Source organism: Hermetia illucens, chromosome 5, assembly GCF_905115235.1.
Source record: "Hermetia illucens chromosome 5, iHerIll2.2.curated.20191125, whole genome shotgun sequence".
Lineage (NCBI taxonomy): Eukaryota > Metazoa > Arthropoda > Insecta > Diptera > Stratiomyidae > Hermetia > Hermetia illucens.
Genome location: NC_051853.1, coordinates 78,281,673 through 78,305,011, shown reverse-complemented (window position 1 = coordinate 78,305,011; position 23,339 = coordinate 78,281,673). Strand labels below are relative to the sequence as shown.

At 43.0% G+C, this 23,339-nt stretch overlaps 1 protein-coding gene across 3 annotated transcripts in view; it reads left to right on the top strand.

The window, feature by feature from the left end:
• LOC119656521 (probable phospholipid-transporting ATPase IF) overlaps nt 1-23,339 on the top strand; it is a 114,680-nt gene that overhangs the window by 12,517 nt on the left and 78,824 nt on the right. Inside the window, exon 1 of one of the 3 annotated variants that reach the window (XM_038062866.1) lies at nt 14,844-15,247. The exons of the other annotated variants lie outside the window; for them this stretch is intronic. Coding sequence (XP_037918794.1) covers nt 15,245-15,247 — 3 coding nt within the window. The 5' untranslated portion in view covers nt 14,844-15,244. Of the gene's footprint in view, nt 1-14,843; nt 15,248-23,339 lie in introns of those variants that run through there. 3 annotated transcript variants of the gene reach the window in all.

Genomic DNA, 23,339 nt, shown 5'->3' with positions numbered 1-23,339 from the left:
GTTTGTGATGGTGTCTTACCAGCCGTGAATGCATTAATGTTGAGACATTTGCCAGAGATAAGCATAACGCTGCAACATCGCAAGAATATTCGCTATTGGCTCCTGGCAATTTATTTCGGCGCTTCTCAAAACTTTCCGAGAATGTTGCAAATACTTCCACTGTTTTGGGCCACGCAGTTCCAGGGTGCCCTCTTATCGGCCATCCTAAGAGAGGGGTTGTAGCCTTTCTTAATATATTCCGTATCCACAGTCTATCTTCGGATTAACTCGCTCGGCCAAAGTATTCTGATGGCATCACGCAAGGATTATTGAAGTCTTACTTTCTGAGTAACAACGATGGTCATCTTTTATATACTGATTTTATATAATAGTACAGAAAGAAAAAGAAAATTCATTTGTTGATTTGTCCGTTATAGAATGTAGAAAGAGTGCGTTGGTCCGTCAGTGCTTGTTTTGTCAGTATTTATATGCAGTTTTCCTATTTTTGCTGAATTTTCTACATACAAACTTTTGAGGTTTTGAGGAAAGATGCCATAGTCTATTGAATCTTTCCATGTATTCCATCGCTTGACATTTTTGTAAAGTTTGGGTGCAAGTCCTAAGCGAGGGGTCGTGGACCAGGAAAGAGGGAGTAATTTGATCCGGTCCAGCATTAAGTTGTTGCGGACTTAGGACCCCATCATTCTCAAAAAAAATATTGTATTAAATGCTTGGAGTGGGGCGACAGGGTTGACAACTCTACATGGAAAAGAATTTGTTACGAAGCCACAGGGTGCGATATAGATTCGGAGCATTATCTCGTTGGTATGAAAGCCCGAGCTCGAATAATAGTGCCACCTCGACAATTATGTGATCCCTTTGATAATCAGGTGGGGGTGCAATTACCCATAACAAAGCCCACAGTAACACGTGCAAGGGGGAATTTATAATGCAATAGACGGCAACAGAGGTCCTAGAGATGAAGTGGTTGGTTTGATGATAAATGTAAGCTAGCGACAGAATAGAAGAATACGGCACACCAAGCAGTGCAAAGGAACAAGTCGGTAACCTCGAGAGGTACAGGAAGCAATCCCACCAGGTGCGGAAGTTTTACCAACAAGTCAGTAGGATGAAGCTGTATGAGTTTATCAGAGCGATGGGTTTCAACAAAAATAATTGACATTCGAGTAAAATATTAAACTTCCATATATGAAGAATCTACTTCTCCCCAGCCCTTTTAAGGCTTTGTTTGTAAGGTTTGAGTTAGTTCAGGATTTATCCTGCACTTGCGTTTACGTTCGTGCTCCTCTGTTGTTCAGTTTTCCGGTCGACTTCCTCCTGCCTAAGGTTCTAATGGATGGTTGCTATTGCTTTGTCGACTGCAGTCCATATGGCCTTCTAGTTCAGCCTATAATGTATAATGTTTTTGCTTTTAAGGGATCTCCGATTGTAGCTTTTAATGCAGAACTGCACGCCGTGAATCTCGAGCAGTGAAATAAAATCTGTTCTGCGCGCCCCCGCTATATTCAGCCAATTTGAGCAGTGTGACGAATCATCCTGGCTAAGTCGATAGAGATATGCTCGGTAACCTTCGTTAGTTGTGTTAGGTCGAAACCGCGTGGTCGCTCCATCCAACTCCGAATATCCCATATGATTTTGTGGGTCCAACGGCTTTTTTCTGATTCTTCACACTTCACCTGTCATTCATTGATATTATAGTTTCAGCTCGTGTGAGCTTTCACCGACGGGCAGGAGTTTCTTCGATGAGATACGGTCGTTCGTAAAGACGTTGTCCTTCTCTCGTCAAAATATCAATCGGGACCAGGCCTGCTATCACGAAGGCTACTTTATTGGAAATCGTCCTGTAAGCGCTACTTGTGCACTTATGGGATACCCAGCTGCAACTTTTCTCTTATTTATTGTATTATTTGGTGCATTTGCACACACTGGGCTGCTTATAATAGGATCAAACTGGACGCCTCGGCTTTGGGCAACCTGTGTTTGATAGCATTCTTGCAATCAGTGCTCCGGTATTATATGCCTTCGTCGCTGTACACTCCACATGTCATTTGAAATTCAGTCTCTGGTCAATCATCATGCATAAATACTTGAACGGAAGCCATTCCAAGCTTATTATTCGTGTTGTAACTTTAATATTCATTCACGGTAATGAGTACTACTTCCGTTTTATGTTTGGCAAGAAATGTACCAGCATTCTCTAACCAGGATTTAATTTCATAGATTGCTTCATTGGCATAAAGCTCGACCTCTTTGAGGAGGCGTACAACAACCGTTACAAAAATGTCGCCCGTGAAACCAATGGGCGCCGCACCAGTAGGACGAACTAGCGTCAGTACTCCCTTATAAGTAATCCTTGGGGATCCTTGTGGGACTCCGCATGTCGTTCGATATGATTCCATTTTGTCATTTAATTTGCAGCACAAAGGCGTATCAATTAAGAAATCGGCAACGGTACGCACCAAGGAATTCAGCCCGCCTAAGTTGATTAGGGAATGAAGTAATTCGCTCCATTACGCGAAATTTAAGGCTCGACTGTAATCAGTACCATTACCTACCTTGCCCGAGATTATTACACTGATTTGACTCAGGTATTCATTCGTAGCTGAGGCGACTGTTATTTGACTTCCAGTCACTGTGCCACCAATGAGATTTGAACCGCGACCTCGCACTACAACAGACCAGCGCTCTAGCCACTTGAGCAATCCGGGCACCTAGTTATATTAGCTACCAGATTAATTGCATCATTTGTTGATCTCCCTTTTCGAAAACCGAACTGATTCTCAGAGAGATCGCCTTCCTTTTCGATAATTGGAAGTAGCCTGTTGAAAGCTGAAACTTGATTCAGAGGTTTGTTTGGCGTGCGAATTAGCGCTAGTTTCCGCCTGTTCGATTATTAAGAAAATGCTCCTTCCTTAAGCCGTATGGTAAATATATTTCGTGCTACTTGGGCGGCTGCCCAGACAGCTTGGTAGAGGAAGCTATCCAAGCCAGGCATTTTGTTCCCAACAATTTTTTTTCGGCTTCTGGGACCTCCTCCTTATTTATCAAGGGTACTTCTTTGGTGTCTATCTCGTATTTGTAGCATTTTCACTGAGTAAGTGAGGGCAAGGGAGCCTTTGCCTTTGACTTTTAACATTATTTGCTTGTAGGTGCTACCCCAAGGGTATGTGTCAGCTTCTTTACACAGTCGCTTATAATGTTCTCCGACTTTTCATGGTCATCATCATCAACGGCGCAACAACCGGTATCCGGTCTAGGCCTGCCTTAATAAGGATCTCCAGACATCCCGGTTTTGCACCGAGGTCCACCAATTCGATATCCCTAAAAGCTGTCTGGCGTCTTGACCTATGCCATCGCTCCATCTTAGGCAGGGTCTGCCTCGTCTTCTTTTTCTACCATAGATATTGCCCTTATAGACTTTCCGGGTGGGATCATCCTCATCCATACGGATTAAGTGACCCGCCCACCATAACCTATTGAGCCGGATTTTATCCACAACCGGTCATAGTATCGCTTATAGATTTCGTCATTGTGTAGGCTACGGAATCGTCCATCCTCATGTAGGGGGCCAAAAATTCTTCGGAGGATTCTTCTCTCGAACGCGACTAAGAGTTTGAAATTTTTCTTGCTAAGAGCCCAAGTTTCCGAGGAATACATGAGGATTGGCAAGATCATTGTCATCATGTACAGTAAGAGCTTTGATCCTATGGTGGCACGTTTTGAGCGGAAACGTTTTTGTAAGCTGAAATAGGCTCTGTGGACTGACAAAAGCGGTGCGCGGATTTCATCATCGTAGCTGTAACTTTTCGCCGATCAGGAAGAGTTTATCATGTCCATTTCTTTCGAGCGCTGCATTTTGCTGGAGAACTTCTTTGAAGATCAGTTCGTCAAACTTATTGGCTCTTATATTTTAGCTGTCTTTCGCTGATTTCACAGCTGCCCCATTCTTTAGCTAATGCATTGAAATAGCCAGCTGATCTTAGGGAAATTATCATTTGCATCTGTAGGGAAGCTACTGTAATTTCCGGAGTCGACTACCGCTCTCAAGAGGCGTCGCGATCGAGAAGACGAATTATTCCACGAACACAAATTTCCTCCTATACAAATCATCGAAAAGAAAAACATCTCGCATCGTAATTCAAGAAAACTTCAATTGCTTTATACGTATTCGCTTGTGATAAAATAAAGGCTTAAATTTTATAAAACTCGAGACTTTTAGTATGGCTACATATACATTGCCAAACTCGAGACTTTTAGTATGTCTACATATACATTGCCAGCTTTCCACCATAGATTGCAGATGGATATTTCACCTATTTCCGCTCTCGTGAAGCCATCCTCGGGGAACCTCATGGTACCTTTTATGGCTCAATTTCCGTATGTTCATATCGCCGTTTTTCAGCTCTTATCCGCAATCCAAATCTCACTGTCTAGATCCTGCTCGCAATGGCGCAATACCGTCTGGGAGAGTAGGTCCGGTTATTTGCGCATAGTGTTGATCGCCTTCTTTAGCACCGGACATCTGTTGCTGCCTGTGATGTGGGCAAGTCACTTATTCGCCTGCAGAACAGACAGCTCGGTGTTTCCCTAAGTCTTTTTGAAATGCGGGCATCTTTTCCCGCATTTCTGGCACGGCTCGGACTTATCATGTACAATAGAAAATTCCAAACATCTTTGCTGCTCTTGCAGTCGGCAAAAGACCAAACAAATCCGCACTATTCTAGCAGTGTTCCCAGTGAAGACCCTATTTTTTCTTGCAGGTCTTCCAACTTGCTTTCACTTGGTTGAGCAATAAGTCGTCGATCTGTGTTTGTCCTATGCGGTTCACACTTTCACCCAACTCTGCCAACTAAGTGTCGGTTTTGACCTTGCACATTCTCAGCGTTGGTAAGTTTACTCTTTTTGGTTGCTATTAGCGCGTCAGGGCGACCGCTCTCCTTCAGCTCTTTCTTCTCTTCCACACTAGTCCAAGTAGAATCTTGAACGCACTTGCCATCTTTCGCTGTAGGAACTGTGTCAACTTACTTAATTCCAGTGGAGCTGTTTTCTCTATTTTCCGTTTTTGGCTACATTGAGGAAATTCGGTTTCCCCATTAGAATCTCACCATCTTTTACGGAGTTCCAGAGTTTCCCTTAAGCTCAATATACATTGTGTTGCTGGATTCATAATAGTGTGGGTACTGCTCCTAAAAGAGAGCGCTCTTGGCACTGGCTGCAATGCTGCAGTTTCTGGCGTTTTTTTCACCTTCGTTGTTGGCTTTTAATCCCCATCGTACTTCAAGGTAGGCAACTCTAATAGCACACACCTGATCTATGATTGCTTGATGCACATTATGTCAAGCATTGACATACTCCATAAGATTTTTGATCAACATCCCCAGCTTTGGTATCTTTTCGGGTTCGATGCTCGCATCCCTCGTCTTAGTTTTCGAGTAACAGCGATGGTCATCTTTTATATACTGATCTTATATAATAGTACAGAAAGTAAAAGAAAATTCATTTCGTGATTTGTCCGTTATAGAATGTAGAAAGAGTGCGTTGGTCCGTCAGTGCTTATTTTGTCAATATTTATATGCAGTTTTCCTATTTTTGCTGTATTTTCTACAGCCACAGTCATTAGGCTAAGAAGAGAGTAAGCAAACGTCATAAGCATAGCCAAAGTTTTTGAGGTTTTTAGGAAAGATGCCATAATCTATTGAATCTTTCCACGTTCTTCGGACAGAATATAGCCTTGTCGAATTTGATTTGAAATTCTTCTGACGTTTTATGTAGTAAAGTAGCAAGTGATATTTTGCATCACATAAATCGCTTTCATAATAGCTGTTAGTTTCTCCAGAATGTTTCTCCTATGCAGAGCACTTCAGATACACTCCCTGTTGGTATTGCCGAAGACTTTCTCGAAGTCAATGGGAAACAAGTGGAGATAACAAACTCTGCATCCTGCTTCACAATGATCTGCAATGTGTGGCTAGTTTAGGAAGACTTTGAATAAATCCTCGGAATGTTCTTTGATCTGAGTAAAATTACGCGGTATTTCTAGCGATTAAATTATTTGAAATAATAAAAACTTGCTTTTGCTATTCGCTAGGGCATTTGTTCTCTTCATCAGTGCTAACAAATCTACAGGACTACAGGATTACAAGTCTACAGGACTTGTTAGCACTGATGACGGGAACGAGTGGTTTTCGAAATATCGGTATTTGCAAGATCAATAAATATCATAACATCAGCGAATAGAAAAAGCATGTTTTTATTATTTCAAATGTTCTTTGTTGTTTTTAAAAGATTATTTAAGGTAATATCTTTGCGATAACAGGAAGCAAGCAAATAAATCTCGAATAAGTGCAACAAACACCTCTTTCCATTCTGTTGGAGAGATCTCAGATTATCAGGATCTTAGAGAAATTGAAGGTAGCAGTTTTATACCTTGAGCGCATTGATGATTTCTTCACATGTTACGGTGACAAGTGATTTAATTGATGAGAGACGGTATTTTGTCGGATCTCGGTATCAACTTCCGGACCAGCAAAAGACTTACGGCTACTTCTGAGTGCTGATACTGATATATGACAGTAAAATATTTAATATTTTCAATAATGAATTTTCTTCTGTCCCGGCGCAAGATACATTGCGCCCTAGCAAACCGTGCTGGTGCCCATTAGCATCGACCATAAGAGCTTTTAGCTCTCTACGTTCGCCTTTTCATGTTGGTGACCGCGGTGATTTCCGTTCAACTTGGTTGTGAGCATTTAAATTCACACCTCAAGCGGAACTAGTTTAATGGGATTGTGGTCTTTGGTCTATCATGGCATGTTAAAAATGTTTTTGGCGAACTTGGTCTATGCCTGCGTTGATAAGAAATTCCAGATGTCCTAATTTTGCGAAGAGATCCACCAATCCGAAACTATCAGGCGTCCTGGTCTACGTCACTGCTCCATTTGAGGCAAGGTCTTTCAAGTCTTCTTTTTCTTCCACAGATATTACCCTTCTAGTTTTTCCGGAATGATCCACACTCTCCCACATGGTGGTGAAAAGTCTCTCGAGAGATCTTGTCACTTTTATATGGCCTCACACATTGGGCAGGATCAACCTTGTCAAACCTAGAAACTTAGGCGGGATATGTACAATTTGATTCCTTCTTAAAAAAACTGGGACTTCTTTTCAGTGCAACGGGAGATTACACCAAAAAATTACCGCATTGAGAATGGCGTTTCAAATCTCCCAAAAACAAACAGTTATTCTCACCTTCAGCCATCTATCCTGTTTATTTGGCTTCAAACCCATCTACCAACTGATCGACGTTGCAGTCACGAAAGGAATAAACTCAAGGTTAAGGAAAATAAGAATCATCAAAAACCTTTCTTTAGGTCGCTCGTCAACTATTATTACATCAAACTGCCAACCTCCTTTTACTATTGAATATTAACAAACCTAAAAACTAAATGGAATAAGTTCCAAAAAAAATGCTCAATACACTCCCCAAACGTTAAGCTCCAAACAAATGATGACACTAATAGAAGCTAGAAGTACTCTTCGGCAGGTCAACAGCGCATCCAGCTACTCCTTAATGAATGTTTTTCGCGCCAAAAGAAAGCTAAATGTGAAGCAACTTAGAACTGACCTCTGAAACGAAAAGGACTGCGGTATTTCAGCTCCTCCACACGGCTAACAGCAACCATGTGAGGGTAATTAAAAGCAGTAAAAACTTCAGATTTCCGGAAACTCTAATTGAAGATGAGCAGGGGAACTTCATCGCACTGCCTTAAGCAACAAATCAAAATAAACCAGCGAAAGGTACCACCATACTTGAAAGAGGCCGTCATCACGGTTATCCCTAAGCTAGAGAGACAAAGAACCAAACTAGATTCGTATGGTCCTATTAGCTTTCTCATATGGGTCTATTAGCTTCCTTCCAGTCCTTTCCAGCTCTTTCCAAACAAGAAAAAAAAACAATAATTGCAAACCCTCAGTTTGGGTTTATAAGCATTAAACCATCAAGCAAAATTATAATATATGTATCATATATGGTGAGTCCTTGAGGGTTTTACGTGAGCACCTGTCTGGACGACTTAATCCCACGGTCTTCTTCAGACACGGATTGATTTTGTGACCACAATCAGAGCCCCGCTGTAAAAAGCAACAACAGCCCCACTAGGGGGCCAACCGCAAATAACCGAGCTGTCCTCACATACAACGGGAGTTCACCTGAAGTATGGGAGTCCAGGGGCTAGCTCGGTTCCCATGGTACCAGTATACCTCTGGTGAGGTTTCGTGACCAATTTGCCACTTCAGATGAGTCCCCGTGCAGACTCGGGTCTGATCGCCCTGAATAGGCCTTTGGAGCATTCGCCTACTGCATCACGGCCGGCAAGCCAAAGTGAGTACAACGTCTCCCGGTGCCACCACTATGGAGGTTCTCCTCGGCCACTTGGCTTGGTTCAACCGACAGGGTTGTCGCCCCGTCTTCCCCACCGCCACCTCTGAGCACCATATGCATATGGTGGACAATGTCTTCTACGGAGGATAGTGTGTCAGCCACGCCTGGTCGTCATCGTTTCAGGTTGGACGAAATGCGCTTTAGCTTTCGCCAAGTCTTCCGGAAAACTCTACACTGGTTCTCTACAGTTCTGCGCCATGTGATTGGGAAAGTGGGTTTTATTCCATGGCATGGCCAGCAATGTATTCGTCACTCTTTCGTAAAGTGTGACTTGTGCACTTTAGTGGTGACTGACCCATATGCTGAGTTAGATCATTGTTCAAGATTTCATTAGGCCAGAGTACATCGATGGCATGGTGAAGAATGGTGTTAACGAAGTCTTGGAACGTTTGAGTAACAAACTTGATGCGGGTGTTACATAGCAATATTAATGCTTCGCATGCTAGTGTTGGAAGAAACAACGGTATCAAAATAGACAAATTGATCGGCACTTTCAATGTTTTACTCGTTGATGCAGGTGGGAAGAGTGCGGTGACCGATTCGAATGAGAACCTCAATGTAACATGTGACCTTTGGCGCGGTCATATGTCGTTCCGGTAATAGCTATTAGTTCTCCCTCAGGGATCGTCAACGATCCTTCATGGGTCGTTTACGATACGGGGAGTGGCGTCCCCGAGGTGCCCGAGCAAGTAGTTCTGACCCCCTAGCTGGCATAATACTTGCGTCCTAGGTAGTAGCCTCGAGAAAGTTTCTCGGTGAAGAGCGAACTGCTAATGACCGATACACGCCGGGACACACTGGGAGTCCCCGGAGCCGTCGACAACTCCCTGTCGACGTCGATGGGGTGATGTGAGCCTAGCTCTGCCAAGGTGGTAGTTGTGGCGTGTATCAGGAGCCAGCCCCTTCGGGACCCTGGTCGGGTAGTGTGCATTGAACCGGTGTTAGTAGACCGCGTTGCCCCGAGCGAGCGCTGATCCGTCCGTGAATTCCGGGATCAGCTAAGCGTAGGTCAGGCCTCAGGGAACTGGGGTAGGGGCTGTGTCCCCGAGGGTATACCCGTTCCTGACTATTGCGGCCCGCTCCCTTGCACACGATGCGCTGGTAAACAACTCAAATGGAGAATAAAAACGAACGAAACGAGGAGATAGTGGAAATGGAGAGTGAGCTGGCTGCGTTTATTCGCAGCACGAAAATGCGCCGTTCGCCCCAGCGCCCAGCGAAGGACGCAACAAGGGCTGAAATATCCGACGAGACATCGGGACGCGCAGACGGAGAGAAAGACTCAGAAAGTGATGCGGCACCTGCAACACAGATAGGAACCCAGATCATACAGCACAGTGCTGTAATTGGGGAAAGAGGCATAGTGGAAACTGCCGAAGCTAATAAAATGGTTTCGAATATAAGCCGAGTGGGAGGACTGTCGATTACTCTAGCGTAAGCGGAAGAGGAAAGACTTATTAAAAAATGCACGGCGGTTGTGAAGCACATGCGATCTTCGACGTTCCTTCAGAAAAACGTCGGTAAGGGGGTGGAAAACGGGCTAATGGAACTGGAAGAGCTCCTGGACAGGATTTCATACTATAGGCGAACATGGAAAGTAAGACAAAATCTGCAGGAAGCAGAAGCAACCGCGCTTCCCGAGGGGAACACCACGAGTACCAAACGGATCGCTGACAGCCCATTGCAGAGCGAACTTGGTAAAAAATGAAAGGAGGAAGGGACGTCTGAAGGAGACTTCACTCAGGTACTCTCCAGGGCAGAAAAGAAGAAGGCGAAAAGGATCAAAAGACAACAACACGTCGCGCCATCAGAAAAACCTCTGCCTAAAACTAAGGCGGACACGAAGGACGGAGTGCCAAAAGAAAAGGTGGGGAGACGAAGGAGGACTAGACCGCCAGCTTTGCTTATTAAGCCGACGGAAGGCAAGACTTTTGCGGAAGTCCTCAGCAAAATCCGTTACAAAATCAAACCCGAAGACAACGGAGCGGAGGTGTCTTCCATACGTAAAACGAAGGGTGGTGGAGTCTTAGTCGAACTAGGCCCGAAGACTATAAATAAAGTCACGTTCTGTGAAGCAGTCAAGCGGCTTCTAGGAGAAAAAGCTTTGGTTTCTAATCTGGAACCCACGTGTGCTTTAGAAATACGAGACCTTGACTGTCTCACGGAAAAGAACGAGGTAGAAGAGGCCATCAAACGCGAATGCCCGGAGGTAACCAATGTCCGGATTGGTATCACCTCCGCAAACTCAAGAGGCCAAAAACTCGCTGTGGTGGAAGTTGCCGACCAATACGCGAGGAAGCATCTAAACAGCGGGAAAATTAGAATTGGTTGGGTAGTGTGTAGGATTCAAAATTCGGGCTGCCCCAACCAAATGTTACAGATGTTTGGATTATGGGCACACATCTGCAAACTGTCGGGGACCTGACAGAAAGGCAACATGCCGTAAATGCGGCCAGGCAGGCCATAAAGCGAACAGCTGCAATGAAAAGGAAAGCTGCGTCCTATGCAGGGACCGTGGCGCGACTGATGAGAGCATTGCGCACACTGCGGGATCGGGGCGTTGTCCAGTTTTCAGAGCAGAACTGGAAAGAGCTAGGATACGGTCAACATGATTCGCATCCTACAAATCAATATGCACCGGAGTGCAACCGCTCACGAGTTGCTAGCGCAGTTCGCTGCGGAGACCAAAGCTGATTTAGTACTCATCAGTGAGCAGTACCGAAACAAGGGCCCAGTTTCATGGCACCCAGACATATCAGGTACCGCTGCCATCTGGGTTCGGGACGGCACCTTCCTGGGGGTTCTTGCCCAAGGCCGAGGGGACGGCTTTGTCTGGATTCGGTGTTCAGGGATAACGTCTTTTAGTGTCTATCTTACGCCGAATGAGACGATGCCGGACTTTCGTCGGAAGCTTAAGGCTTTGGAGGACGCTATCTTAAGCACGGATGGGCGGATCCTGGTCGGGGGTGACTTCAATGCTAGGGCACTTGAATGGGGCATGCCTCACACAGATTCCAGAGCGAAACGAATTCTGGAAATGGCGCCGAGAACAGGACTGGTAGTTCTAAACACCGGATCCACCCCAACGTTCCGGCGCCCGGGCTGCGAAGGAAGGCTAATGGCAAACATTGGGGGTCCTACGTCTAGTAGGCGACGTCTCCTGATGAGCTCAACGCAGTCTGCCCTGCTCTACGGCGCAGAGGTATGGGCTGGCGCTCTTAACAAGGAGGTATATCGTAGACGCCTCGCGCAAGTACAGAGACGGGGAGCTCTGAACCGGCCGTGATGGTGATCGCGGGAGTTATCCCCGTTGCCCTTCTTGCTAGGGAGCGTCAGGCCATATACAAGCGCAAGGGAGATGAGCCAAGGGAGGTGGTTGCTCGCGAAGAACGGCAACACACTCTAGACGAGTGGCAGCTCTCTTGGCAAAATGAAACTAGAGGCAGATGGACTGCGCGGCTCATCGGCAACTTAGGTGCGTGGCTGAATCGGAAGCATGGTGAGACTGACTATTTCCTTACCCAATTTTTAAGTGGGCATGGAAGTTTTCAGTCTTACCTGCACAAGATTGGAAAGGCGCGTTCTCCGGATTGTGTGTTTTGCAATGGAGTTGTGGACGACGCCCACCACAATTTTTTTTTTGTGGAAGGTGGGATGGGGTTCATCAGCAGCTCTATTTAAACACAGGGGATCTCTCTCCAGACAACATTGTGGAAGAGATGCTGAGGACTGCTGACAGCTGGAACCGTGTTGCCCATTACGTTCGGGCTCTTCTCGTTGCTAAGAAGATAGAACTCGACCGGTGGAGGAGCCGGATGGCAGGGGGTTCCTTGAACTGACAGTTCCCTTCCTCCTCTTCCCTCCCGTTGGTGAAAGGAATTCCCTGATTTGAAGGCTCCGCAAGGCGGGAGAGTTCGGGGGCTGGCCCGAAGTAATGTGACAAACGGTTCCAGGCTAGCTCTCTGACGATGGGGAGGTGTTTAGTTGGTAGTCCGACAACGTACTGAATCGGGAGTCCAACACTGTGTGCGTAAATGCATTCACCTACCCTACCCCAACAAAAAAAAAAAAAAAAAAAAAATAGTTATTAGTTCTTCGGAATGGTCCTCCTGTCGAGAGAATTGATTGATGAGCTGCCTGTTCACGTTGTCAAGAGCTTTCTCAATGTGGATCAAAAATCTGAATTCTGAACACTGCTCCAAAATGATCCGCAGGGTGTTGATGTGGTCAATACAGGAGGGTCCAGAGCGGAACCGACCTCGCTTGTTGGTGTGTGTGGCCTGCTTAAGCACACTCCGAAGATTCGAGTAGATTTCCTGTTCCTCGTCGAAATCCATTCTCCCTTCGTCAAAGCTTACTTGCTTTTTGTAGCCATATAAGTGGTGGTGGACTGAGGCGAAGACTTAAGAAAAAATCTGTGTAAATGACGTGCACCCGGGATTGTAGGCTGGTAAACTGGACAAGTAGACCGACGTAGGTAGTAGACTGACGAGACATTCTGCTCATTTCCTGTGATGCGGTGGACTGCTAACCAGTTCTGGACATATGCATCTCTTCAAGATTTTGGAGCAAGGGTGGAGAAGTGAAGTAAGGTAGCCGTCCTAAGTAGGATCTGTGAATAGGAGTTATTAGGTCCTTTTTCCAAAAGATTGGGTTTTAAGACTATATTTAGACGGGAGAGATGTACTGTTTAGCATTGAGTAGGAAGTGATTAAGAAGCTCCTTAGTATTGAGTATTGGCGTCAAGTTTACTGGTAAGCAATCTTACTGAGGGAGAAGTAAGGAGGAGAATAGCGAGCGATGCAGAACAGTCTACATCCAGATAAGCCATAGAAGAGAAAGACGATGATTAGTTACAGATCGCTGAAAACAAACTAAATGACAAGGTAGTTGTGCGAAATTGGATATGATATACGCGGGTTTAATGTAAGGGCGGAAGAACTAAGTCGAGTTGCGAGTATGAGACCAGAATAACTCGAAACCTCTGTGCTCTAGAGCGGCGTCGATGCTCATCGAGAATCGTTCATGATCCTTATTTATCATAGATTTCATCGATAAAAGCGTAACCACATAAGAGAGGAAGGGGGTTAACTATAGGGCATCTCGGATAGTATAGTACAAAGAGTGTGGAAGTTTGATATCTTCTGGTTGCTGGTTTTATGAAAGTAGACCTAAGCTGGCTTGCACACAGTGGCGAAGTTGGACCGATAGGGTTCCGTAATAAATTCAAGAACTGGAAGGTGATCGTCGATTTCGACAAACGGGGATGTCCAAAGAATAAGCGATAGAGAAGGTAATATTTAGGTAAGAAATTTCAGTAGTGCAGATGAACTAATGCTGCACAGTAAACGCAGATAAGATAAAGACTGACAGCTTTATTATAGTTACCTATGGTAACTGCTTTTTCTCGAATAAATCACCCAATATCTGTTCATGGTTGAGGAATTTTACGTTAGATAGATTGCTGTTTTATTAAATTGTCGCATACTTTAAGTGCACCTAACTTTCCAGATAAATTGTTTCAAATCAGCCTTCTTGTAAGAGGTAAAACTGGGCGTGCTGTGTAAATTTGGGTAACAAATGTTAAGGGATGCTAGCGGATTGATAATTACAGATTCACATGTATTGAAACTATTCTCAATTCTCTGGTGCTTTTAAAGTTTCAATCAAAAACCATAATTATAATTTTGCCTGACACTGAAATCATCGTTAACTTTGGTAATGATGAAATTATCTCAAGGCTAAATTTTATGGAGCGAAAAAATGTCGGAGAACATCGGTGCTGAAATTTGTGTTTATCTTTGTCGAACTGAAATGTATAGTATTGGGCACGCTCGAATTATTGTACTAAAGACTATGAATATCCACTTTTAAACGCATATTAGCCGATTCAACAAAGATAAGCGCCATTATATGTTATTTTACGATACCTGCTCCAAGCAAGTGCTTATGAGTTTGCTCCTCTGACCGCATATGTACGCAGAATTAAGCCACCGCGACTTTGTATGAAGCTAACTCTCTGTCGAAAGTGCTCAGAATTTTTTCAATAAACTTAGTTTGTTTATACATAGATACGCAATAGGAACTGTTTTTGCTGGAAAACTGATTTGTTATAATCGGGATTACTAAATATTTTCCAGATAATAAGGTGCACTTGCCTCGGCATGGAGCACGGACGCATGGACTACTGCAGGTCAGCCCTGCATTGTGAAATGACTTGCCAAATTTGGGCCAATTTTTCCTCGGCCGAACCTATCAGAGTTGGTACAAATGAAGGTGTGTTATCTTTGCCGTGTATTGATTGATAACAACGGGGTTAGAGCTTCGATAACATTTATCATATCTCAAACAACGCCGATGATTTGATAATAGTTGGCGAAAAATAAAAAAAATATTGTATGAGTCGTGGAAAACACAGGAAAGGAGCATATTTGCTCCGGAGAAAAAACTGTCGATCAGTTGTTCGTATTCCGGAAATCTGTGCAGTCAATTTTGGATTGTTGCCACTTTTAGTGAAATTCCAGTAACATTTGAAGACATTGTTTTTGTGGTTTGTATCGGTGCGAATCAACGTGTAGGATTGGTAATCATCCAAATGAAATGAGAATGGAATCAGTAATTGGAAAGTTCGTATAAAAGCTGTCATTTCGTTACCTGAGCGGGGTGGGAGTGGTTAAAAAGTGGTTGGTGGATGAATTGAAAGTGACAACATTCTGGAAAACTTAAGGCTCCAGAGAAAGTGCGAACACCTTGTAGGACTTGTGTTGGGAATAAGTGAAATGCATATGTAATTAGCGAGAAGCAAAAATGGTAAGAAACCTTTGGTACATTTATAGATTCTTAATCTTAATCATGAGATACGTACCTACATATGTATATTGGAAAGATATGTTATCGCTGAAGCATTATTTTTGCACAAATATCAAATCTACATCTCGTGGCATTGTTCAAGTTAAGCTGTTTTCAATGGTGTAATTAGAAGGTTATAAGCATATGAACATATGTATATCACAGGTTACCCGTATATCGACATTTTTCTATCAGTTGTTGCCTACATTTTGGTTAATTCATAACCGAAAAACACCATATGTTCCTCACTCAGTAATGTATAGAACAGAACTGACTGTTGTGTAGAAAGTATGGAAGGAACCGTGTGCAATGCCAAATTATAACAGATGTTCTCCTTGTGTCCTTTCTGGGCCTTGTAGGATGAATGGTAACATTCAAAACATTCAAAACATATCTTTTGACCACTGGATATTAAACGTTCGCTGCTGACGCTCTTCTAGAAAGCGTAATGTAAGAGTTTAACGGCATTCTTAATTCCCGTAGTGACACCCCCTGCACTGGCTCTTAGCACTATTAGCCGATTAGCTCCACTTTTTTCTGTTTGGCGGCTTGACGACTTCTCTGGTGCAGACAGTAGTCGGATAGTGCCCTTGAATGTATTAAATGCTACGAAGGATCTGCGACTGTGGTTGGAGATCAGGGCACTGTCTAATCTAGGTATCCTTCGATTATCAAGCTCAAGTATTTCATGATCCATCTCGTAGCACTCTCGTGATCACGAATCCTGATTTTAGCTGCTTCGGGAAGTTTTGAATAGATCATGGATGTTATGCAATTAGCCATATGTAAACATAACCTTATAAGGATACTGTTTAATTTGTGTCATCATAAAATTATTTTTAACTCTAGCCTCAGGGTCTTCTTAAGGCAAAGATTGATTTTGTGACGATAATCAGAGCTCCGCTGTTACAAACAACAATGATACCAACCTATATAGAGGACGTGGCTCAGCATCCATACCGGTGGATGCAAGGCATACCTCAATCTTTACCGAACGAAAGAATATGGCACCCGAGTTGTGAGCGCAAATTCCTCGTTTGAGGTCCGCAGTTCTCTATCCGCTTGGACGTAACCACTGCCCCATGGAACTTTCACTAGGAAGCGCACCGTTAATAACCGGGTCGAAAACACATATCCTAGAAATTCGCCTGAGACATTGAATTCAGAGGGGTATCCCGGTTTCAATGGTACCAGATAATTTCTGGTGAGACTCCGTGGCAGAAGCCACTTCAGATGAGTCCACGTGCAAATTCGGGTCTGATCAGCCCAACTAGGCCTTGGGGCATTCACCTACTGCATTATGACCAACAAGTCAATGTGAATATAGCGTTTCTCGAAACCACCACGTGGGGGTTCTCCAAGGCTACTTAGTGTTGATACTGTCAACAAGGTTGCTGACCCGTCTACTCCCTCCTTCCTCTCTCAGAACACAAGAGGAACGCCAGATAAAATTAGATATTCTGCAAGCAAGATTGGCAAGAGAGAGAGAGAGAAAAAAAAAAATACTGACTCCACCGCACGTGGTGTCGGAAAAACTCGAGGCCGAAGTATAGCGATAGGGAGGGATGATCCACGAAAAATCGTAGCCTCAATCACTGCTTTCCCCGTCTCAAATCTTTAGAAGGCGCGACTAATACGCATGCATACTTCTATCATCTAACCTGAATTTGGTATCCTTCTAGCAATCTTTGGGAAATAAAACTTGGAATTAAAAACATTTACTAACTATTTCACATTGTTGGAGAACCATTCCCTTTTCTGATCAGTGTAAAAACAGCTGTGCTATGCGGAATCCCATATGTCGATTTTTGTTTGTTTCCGACGCTTTGCTTGGCACAATGATCACCGCTTTGTTCGTCGCTCCATTATGTTTTCAGCCTAACACAGGCAAAATTGCATTCGCCTTTTTAAGTGTACCATGACCGCTTGATTTGAAGTTCTAAGCCTGAACGAGTGAAAGATCGTAATTTTTTCAACACGGTTCATCTAAAATGGAGCAAAATATACCTCTACGATCGCCACAGAAGGAAGAAAACTGACAATCCTATTCAACAAAGAAAGTACATCAGCAGTACCTTCCGCGAACACGCCTCGCCCGAAGACCCCCAACAAAAAAGGTTAATGATTAGTTTTGGAAATTTTAAAATTTCTTCGCTACAATTGAATAATATCAAATAAGTTTCGGAAAATTTAGATGAGGGAAGGATTTTGTGAAATTTCAAAAGAAAGTTAAAATGATCATTCATAAATTAAGATTTTAAGTACATAAACGTTTGAATTTGAAATCCGGATGTAATATAATGGCTATGTTTAAAGATGTTAGGACGTAAAGCAAATTGACTTCCTCCTTGCAGAGCAAAGGCGAATTGAACGAAATTGAACGAAAGCATGGACACTACACCAATTTTTATTGTGATTTGCCTCAGGTATTCATTCACAGATGAGTCGACTGGTATCCGACATCCAGCCACGATCCAAACCTTTCCGCCACCAATGACATTCCAACAGCGGCTCCATTACGCTAGCCTAGTGCTCTAGCCATTAAGCTATCCAGCCACACTTTTTTGAATACCAACAATATCATCTTTCTAAGGTTTTGTTTTACGCAAAGTTATATATGAAAAGGGACTGTAATTTTTTTGTCAGAATATCATGTAGATTAGCAAATGAAAGGGTCAATTATTATAATACTTTTTGGCTGTTCTTGTTTTCTAAATTGGCTGGGAGGAGAGGACCCAACTAAACTAGGACCCAAAATGTAGCTACCATAAAGTGTAACGTGAACTACGTGAACTCTTGGCCGCATTGGAGAGAAGAACCCTCCGAAGAATTTTTGGTCCCCTACATTAGGATGGACGATTCCATCGCCTACACAATGACGAAATCTATGAGCGGTTGTGGATAAAATCCGGCTCAATAGGTTACGGTGGGCGGGTCACTTAATCTGTATGGATGAAGATGATCCAGCCCGGAAAGTCTATAAGGGCAATATCTAGAAAAAGAAGACGAGGCAGACCCTGCCTGAGATGGAGCGATGGTGTAGGTCAGGTCGCCAGACAGCTTTTAGGGATATCGAATTGCTGGACCTCGGCGCAAAATCGGAATGTTTGGAGTTCCTTATTAAGGCAGGCCTAGACCGGATACCGGTTGTTGCGCCGTTGATGATGATGATAAAGTGTAACAGATACCACTCTCAGAAACTATCCCACCGGAAAATCTGAAAATAAGCGCTAAGGTGCACATGTATAAAATCTATGCCTTAAAATAGAGTCCATTCCGTTATCCGCAGAAATGAAATTAATAATGGTATTTTTCTTGATTTTGGAAATTTGTCAAAAGGATTCCCTTAAATTCATTCTAGAAATAAGAAATTTGCACAAACATAGAGACTAATGCAGAAAATAATTACGGAAAGGAAAAGGAAGGAAATCCTACAATTACAAGTTATAATAGGTCCAATTCTCTAATTTTGTGGAAATTTACTGCTCCTATGTGTGACGGATATGCTCTATATGTACAGCGATACACCTGGGTACATCAATGACACAATAAAGTGAACCGCCTGAGACACGAGGATCCAAATATGTATACAAAGGCCGCATGGGAGTATCTTATTTTAACTTTTTGAGGTTATTCTTGGTTTACTATTTTTCTGTCTGTCTGTCCGTCAGTCTTTCTCTTGCACTTTTTGCGGGAACGGTTGTTTCGATTGACACAAAATTTAGTGGGAAGGTGGGAACTGTGAACGTCCACTCATGCAGTAGAAAAGAAGGGTGTAACATATTTTTCCACCAAATATAATCAGGTGGGGTATAAGATGAGAAGTCCCGATTAGTACTTTCCGAATCAGATATTAGTTTTGAGATCGATTGCGAAACGGGGGAATGAGGGGTCATAGAGGGGTCACTTAAATTAAGGGGTTATTCTCAGAAACCACCCACCAGAAAAATCTGAAGAAAATCATAATGATGCCTCTATATGACGTCTAGACTCCGAAATACCCTCCATATTGATACCTGCTAAATTGAAGTTGATAATAGTATATTGATATAGTTTTAACATTTACTGAGAACCCCCTTTAAGTTCATTCTAGACTAAAATTGCATTAATATAGTCGTTAATATGGAGCAGTCTGCTGGAAAGTTTGGTGGAAATCCTTCCATTGCTAGCAAATTTACAGTATGTACACTAAGAGCTTTGTATCAATGAAACCATGGTGTATCTGAATATAATTACATGAAATATCAACAATACCTTTCACATCTGAAAAATCGAGCTTCCGGTCTCTCGGCTTGCTAAACTTTTTTAAGGTTTTGTGTAAAACAAACCTTTATAAAAACCAGTTCGATATTTGTCTATCTGTCGGTCACAGCCATTTACTCGAGAAAGGCTGAAGCTGTTAGCGCGCAATTTGGTGGAAGTATATACTCTGTGAAGTCTTTTTGCAGAATATGGTGACGTGAGGTACCAAAGGAAAGACCTCGATTAGTACTTTTCAAAATTCAACATTGGTTCAGAAATGGAGAAGCGAGGACTCAAAATTTACCCACTATAAAGTGAAGCAGGTCTCATTATCGGAACTTATCCAAACGGAATACCGGTGCACCAGGAAGACTAACTACAGGGGAAGCAACTTAAGCGGCAAAGGGGCCACTGAATGTCATTGTTTACCGTTCGGATAAAGACGAAGTAGGTAACTGGCCCGAAACCCATGTGGTTAATGTATTGGTGTTGGTGGGTTGATATCGCTTGGATCGTTTTCTTGTGTTTGTTTCTTCATCCTATCCCAGCAGGAAGCGAATGCATCGGAAAGATTGATCTTGCATGCATCTACTTATTTGCTTCTCACTTTCTAGGAGAGCAGATATGGATCTATTGCCGATAATGCTGTGGGTCTTTGCTTCCACCAAGCTTCCCATAGAGGAATTTTGAAGCATCATATACATGGTGGGCGCTCACCAATGCACTGCATCATATACATGGCACAAACATCAGCCCTAATGCGCGGAATGTTGTCCGCGCAACTCCCATCGCGGTTGCAGATGTGCAATGGCTTTCCGTCTCCTATATATAGTCTTCTTTCTGTGCACATAAAGTTACTTACATACCGAAACATAGAACCCTGAATACCTGAAGCGAGCAGCTCCCATGATGTCGGATCAGAACAAATAAAGAGTCACTTGATTTTTGATTACTTGGGTGCTAAGTTCGAAGAGAGGCATGTGGGTCACAAAACTGCGAGCAAGAGCAAATCCATTTAGTCTGGTCGGACATTAAATGGATACAGACTTAGGATCATGCAATCCTGAAATAAAAAAATCCAGCTGTGGGAGAGTTTTGAAGTGTAGCGGATTTACGATTGAAATAATTCGCAAAACGCAACATGAGTGCGGAGGAGGGTTTAATATCTGTGAACCGCTTTGGTTGCGCTGCTCCTAGGGCAGAAATGAAGTAGTGTGGGATGAGTTGCTTGTGTCCCGTCTTTGAGTTTTTTTCGAGAGAAGTGGGGAGTAACATTCTTCGATATCTTGTTGAAGGTTATCAGACATGTTGTTGAAAGAAAAAGCTTAGGTTTAAAAGCCGGTGAAAAGTAAAAACAAAATAAATCCCTGCATACTTACAGCCGTTGTTATCGCGATCATAGAATGGACTTGCCGAAAACTACATCAACCAACCAGACAACTTGCTTCCTTGATAAAAGGAACCTTCTTAAATTTCTTATCATGTGTCTGGGAAAAGTTTGGATGACTTGAGGATAGTTCGCACTGCCGTTTTGCGACTTCGATAGTGACATCAGCAGCATATTTTCAAAAAATATCCCGTAGAACTCCTAGTTAAGCCTTATTTTCCTTTTCTCGGGCTGTGGACCATTAAGATGAGGTAATTTCTATTGGCATGTCTTATTACAATAGCTTGCAGTGACATATGGGTTTATGTCTGGTCATATGCAAAACTTCTTGCAGTGCTCTTCTGAACAGAATATTTGGGATACTTTTTAAGGTACCTTACAGTTATAATTTTTTGATTCTAACAATAGTTTGCCGCTTTCGAAGAATGATGTCGTCGCATCTCTCAGTATTTCTGTGGTCAACTGATTTGCTTTTTCATCTCCGTTGTGCTTCAGCCTTAATCGGTCCTTAAAGCCAGCGGGGAAAATTGTGATGAACGTTGGGTTATCCCCTATGTGATCGCCGTTCACGTCTGGCCCTCCGGCGTCCCATAGGCAGGGAACGGCCCTCAGGTAATTTCTCAATATTTGCAAGAGGTATAGCGGTAGGTGAAATTATTTTTCGAATGCGCCTAGCATATCCGCAATCTTACGGAGTCGAAGGCATTTCTGGCATCAAGCGTTATGAGGAGCACTACTTGCCGAGATCAAAGATTGGTGCTACATCTCGATGAACAGCATCCATAACCTACATGATAGTCTCCATGCAGATCTCTCCTATGTTAAACTGGACTGTCTTGTCACCTTCCCGTGTGAAAATCCTCAGCGGTGGTCGCACAATTCGGTCCATCTGTTTGGCATTAAGTGAAAAGGGTTTCCGCAGGGCCTCCATTTTTCGGGTGATTATTTTATTAGCGATCCCATACACCTCGTGGACTAGCTCCTGGCGTCAATAATTTCCAACGCAATGTATTGATGGTCACTCGCCAGGAAGTCTTCCAGAACTCGCTTTCCACCACTGATTCCGAAGCAAAAGTTTCATCGGGAATGCTTCCTTTGCAGCCGCGATGTTGGCTTGGATTCGGTGTTTAAAACTACGAGTTTCGTTCTCGCCACTATTATCAGGCATTACTCAGCGAAGACAGAACTGTTAAAATTTCTGGATTAGGTAGATTATAAGTCGAATGGCACGTGTATCCGGATAAGCATATTGATGCATGTAACGTGCTGAAAGTATGCATCTTTTTCATATGCGTGATGAGTTATTTAGAATGTTTTTTCAAACATACATACTCTTTTATAATAGTTCACTTGTGGTTATTGTTTTTCTGGTAAGTGGCTTAAGTATTGCTCTTACTGGCATTTATCCGTTTTTCTCATGATTTTTATGACTTTTGCTCCAAATTAGCCTTCTAATTAGCAGGGTCGAACTATCATACCTTTAATTAAAACGTGGAGATTTTTTTTGCGACATAACTTCATTTAGGTCCTCACATTCGCCGCTTCGCTGTTACGTCCAAGGACTTACTTCGGGTTATTAACCCAAAATATAATATTTTCAATTTTGCCGCGGAGCTCTTTTTTTGTTGAATTGATTTAGTGTCACCATCTAATTCATTTTTTGGGTTCGCTGATATGGTTGACACAATCTCCCAAGTCCGTTAACTCTAGTTCCGCCATCATCTTTTAAAGAATATGACTCCGTTTTTAGAAATAATTGTTAGTGCCTAGTTTTCCTCATTAAAATCGATTTGCTGTCTGTCTGTCTCATGCACTTTTCTCAGAAATGGGTCTACCGACTGACACCAAATCTTGTTGGAAAATCAACAAAATCAACCAAAGTTTTTCAATGCTGGCCTCGGATCTGATCTTTGTTGCAAAAAGGGGGAAGACGGGGGCGGGAAAGCACTCATTTCTTTTACGGACCTATTTTCAGAACATACCCATCTTAAATCTACCAAGTTCGGTGGAAATCGCATTATTATTATTATTAAGAAAGTTATAATAGGTCAAAATTGTCGCTTCAGTGCAAATTCTAAGACTTGGAATGTCAGTAGCACGTGAAAAAGTGAATATTCTGAGATAATATATGCAATACATTGCTTGCTAGGTACTAATGAGCCAAATGTCAAATGTCTTTATATAGGAAATACACAACAGCTTTCATACCTGAAGCGTCCATATTTCGGTTAAGCCCATTTTTGGGGGTTTGCCTAATATGGTTGACACGATCACCTAAGTCCGCTAACTTTAGATCAGCCATAATCTTTTAAAAGATATAGAAATAATTGTTAGCTATAAATTTAAGTTCCATTCCTGCATCGGTATATGCCATAGTAGTTAAGTTCCCCACTATTGAGGCATTAGGGTCGTTGGACACTGACA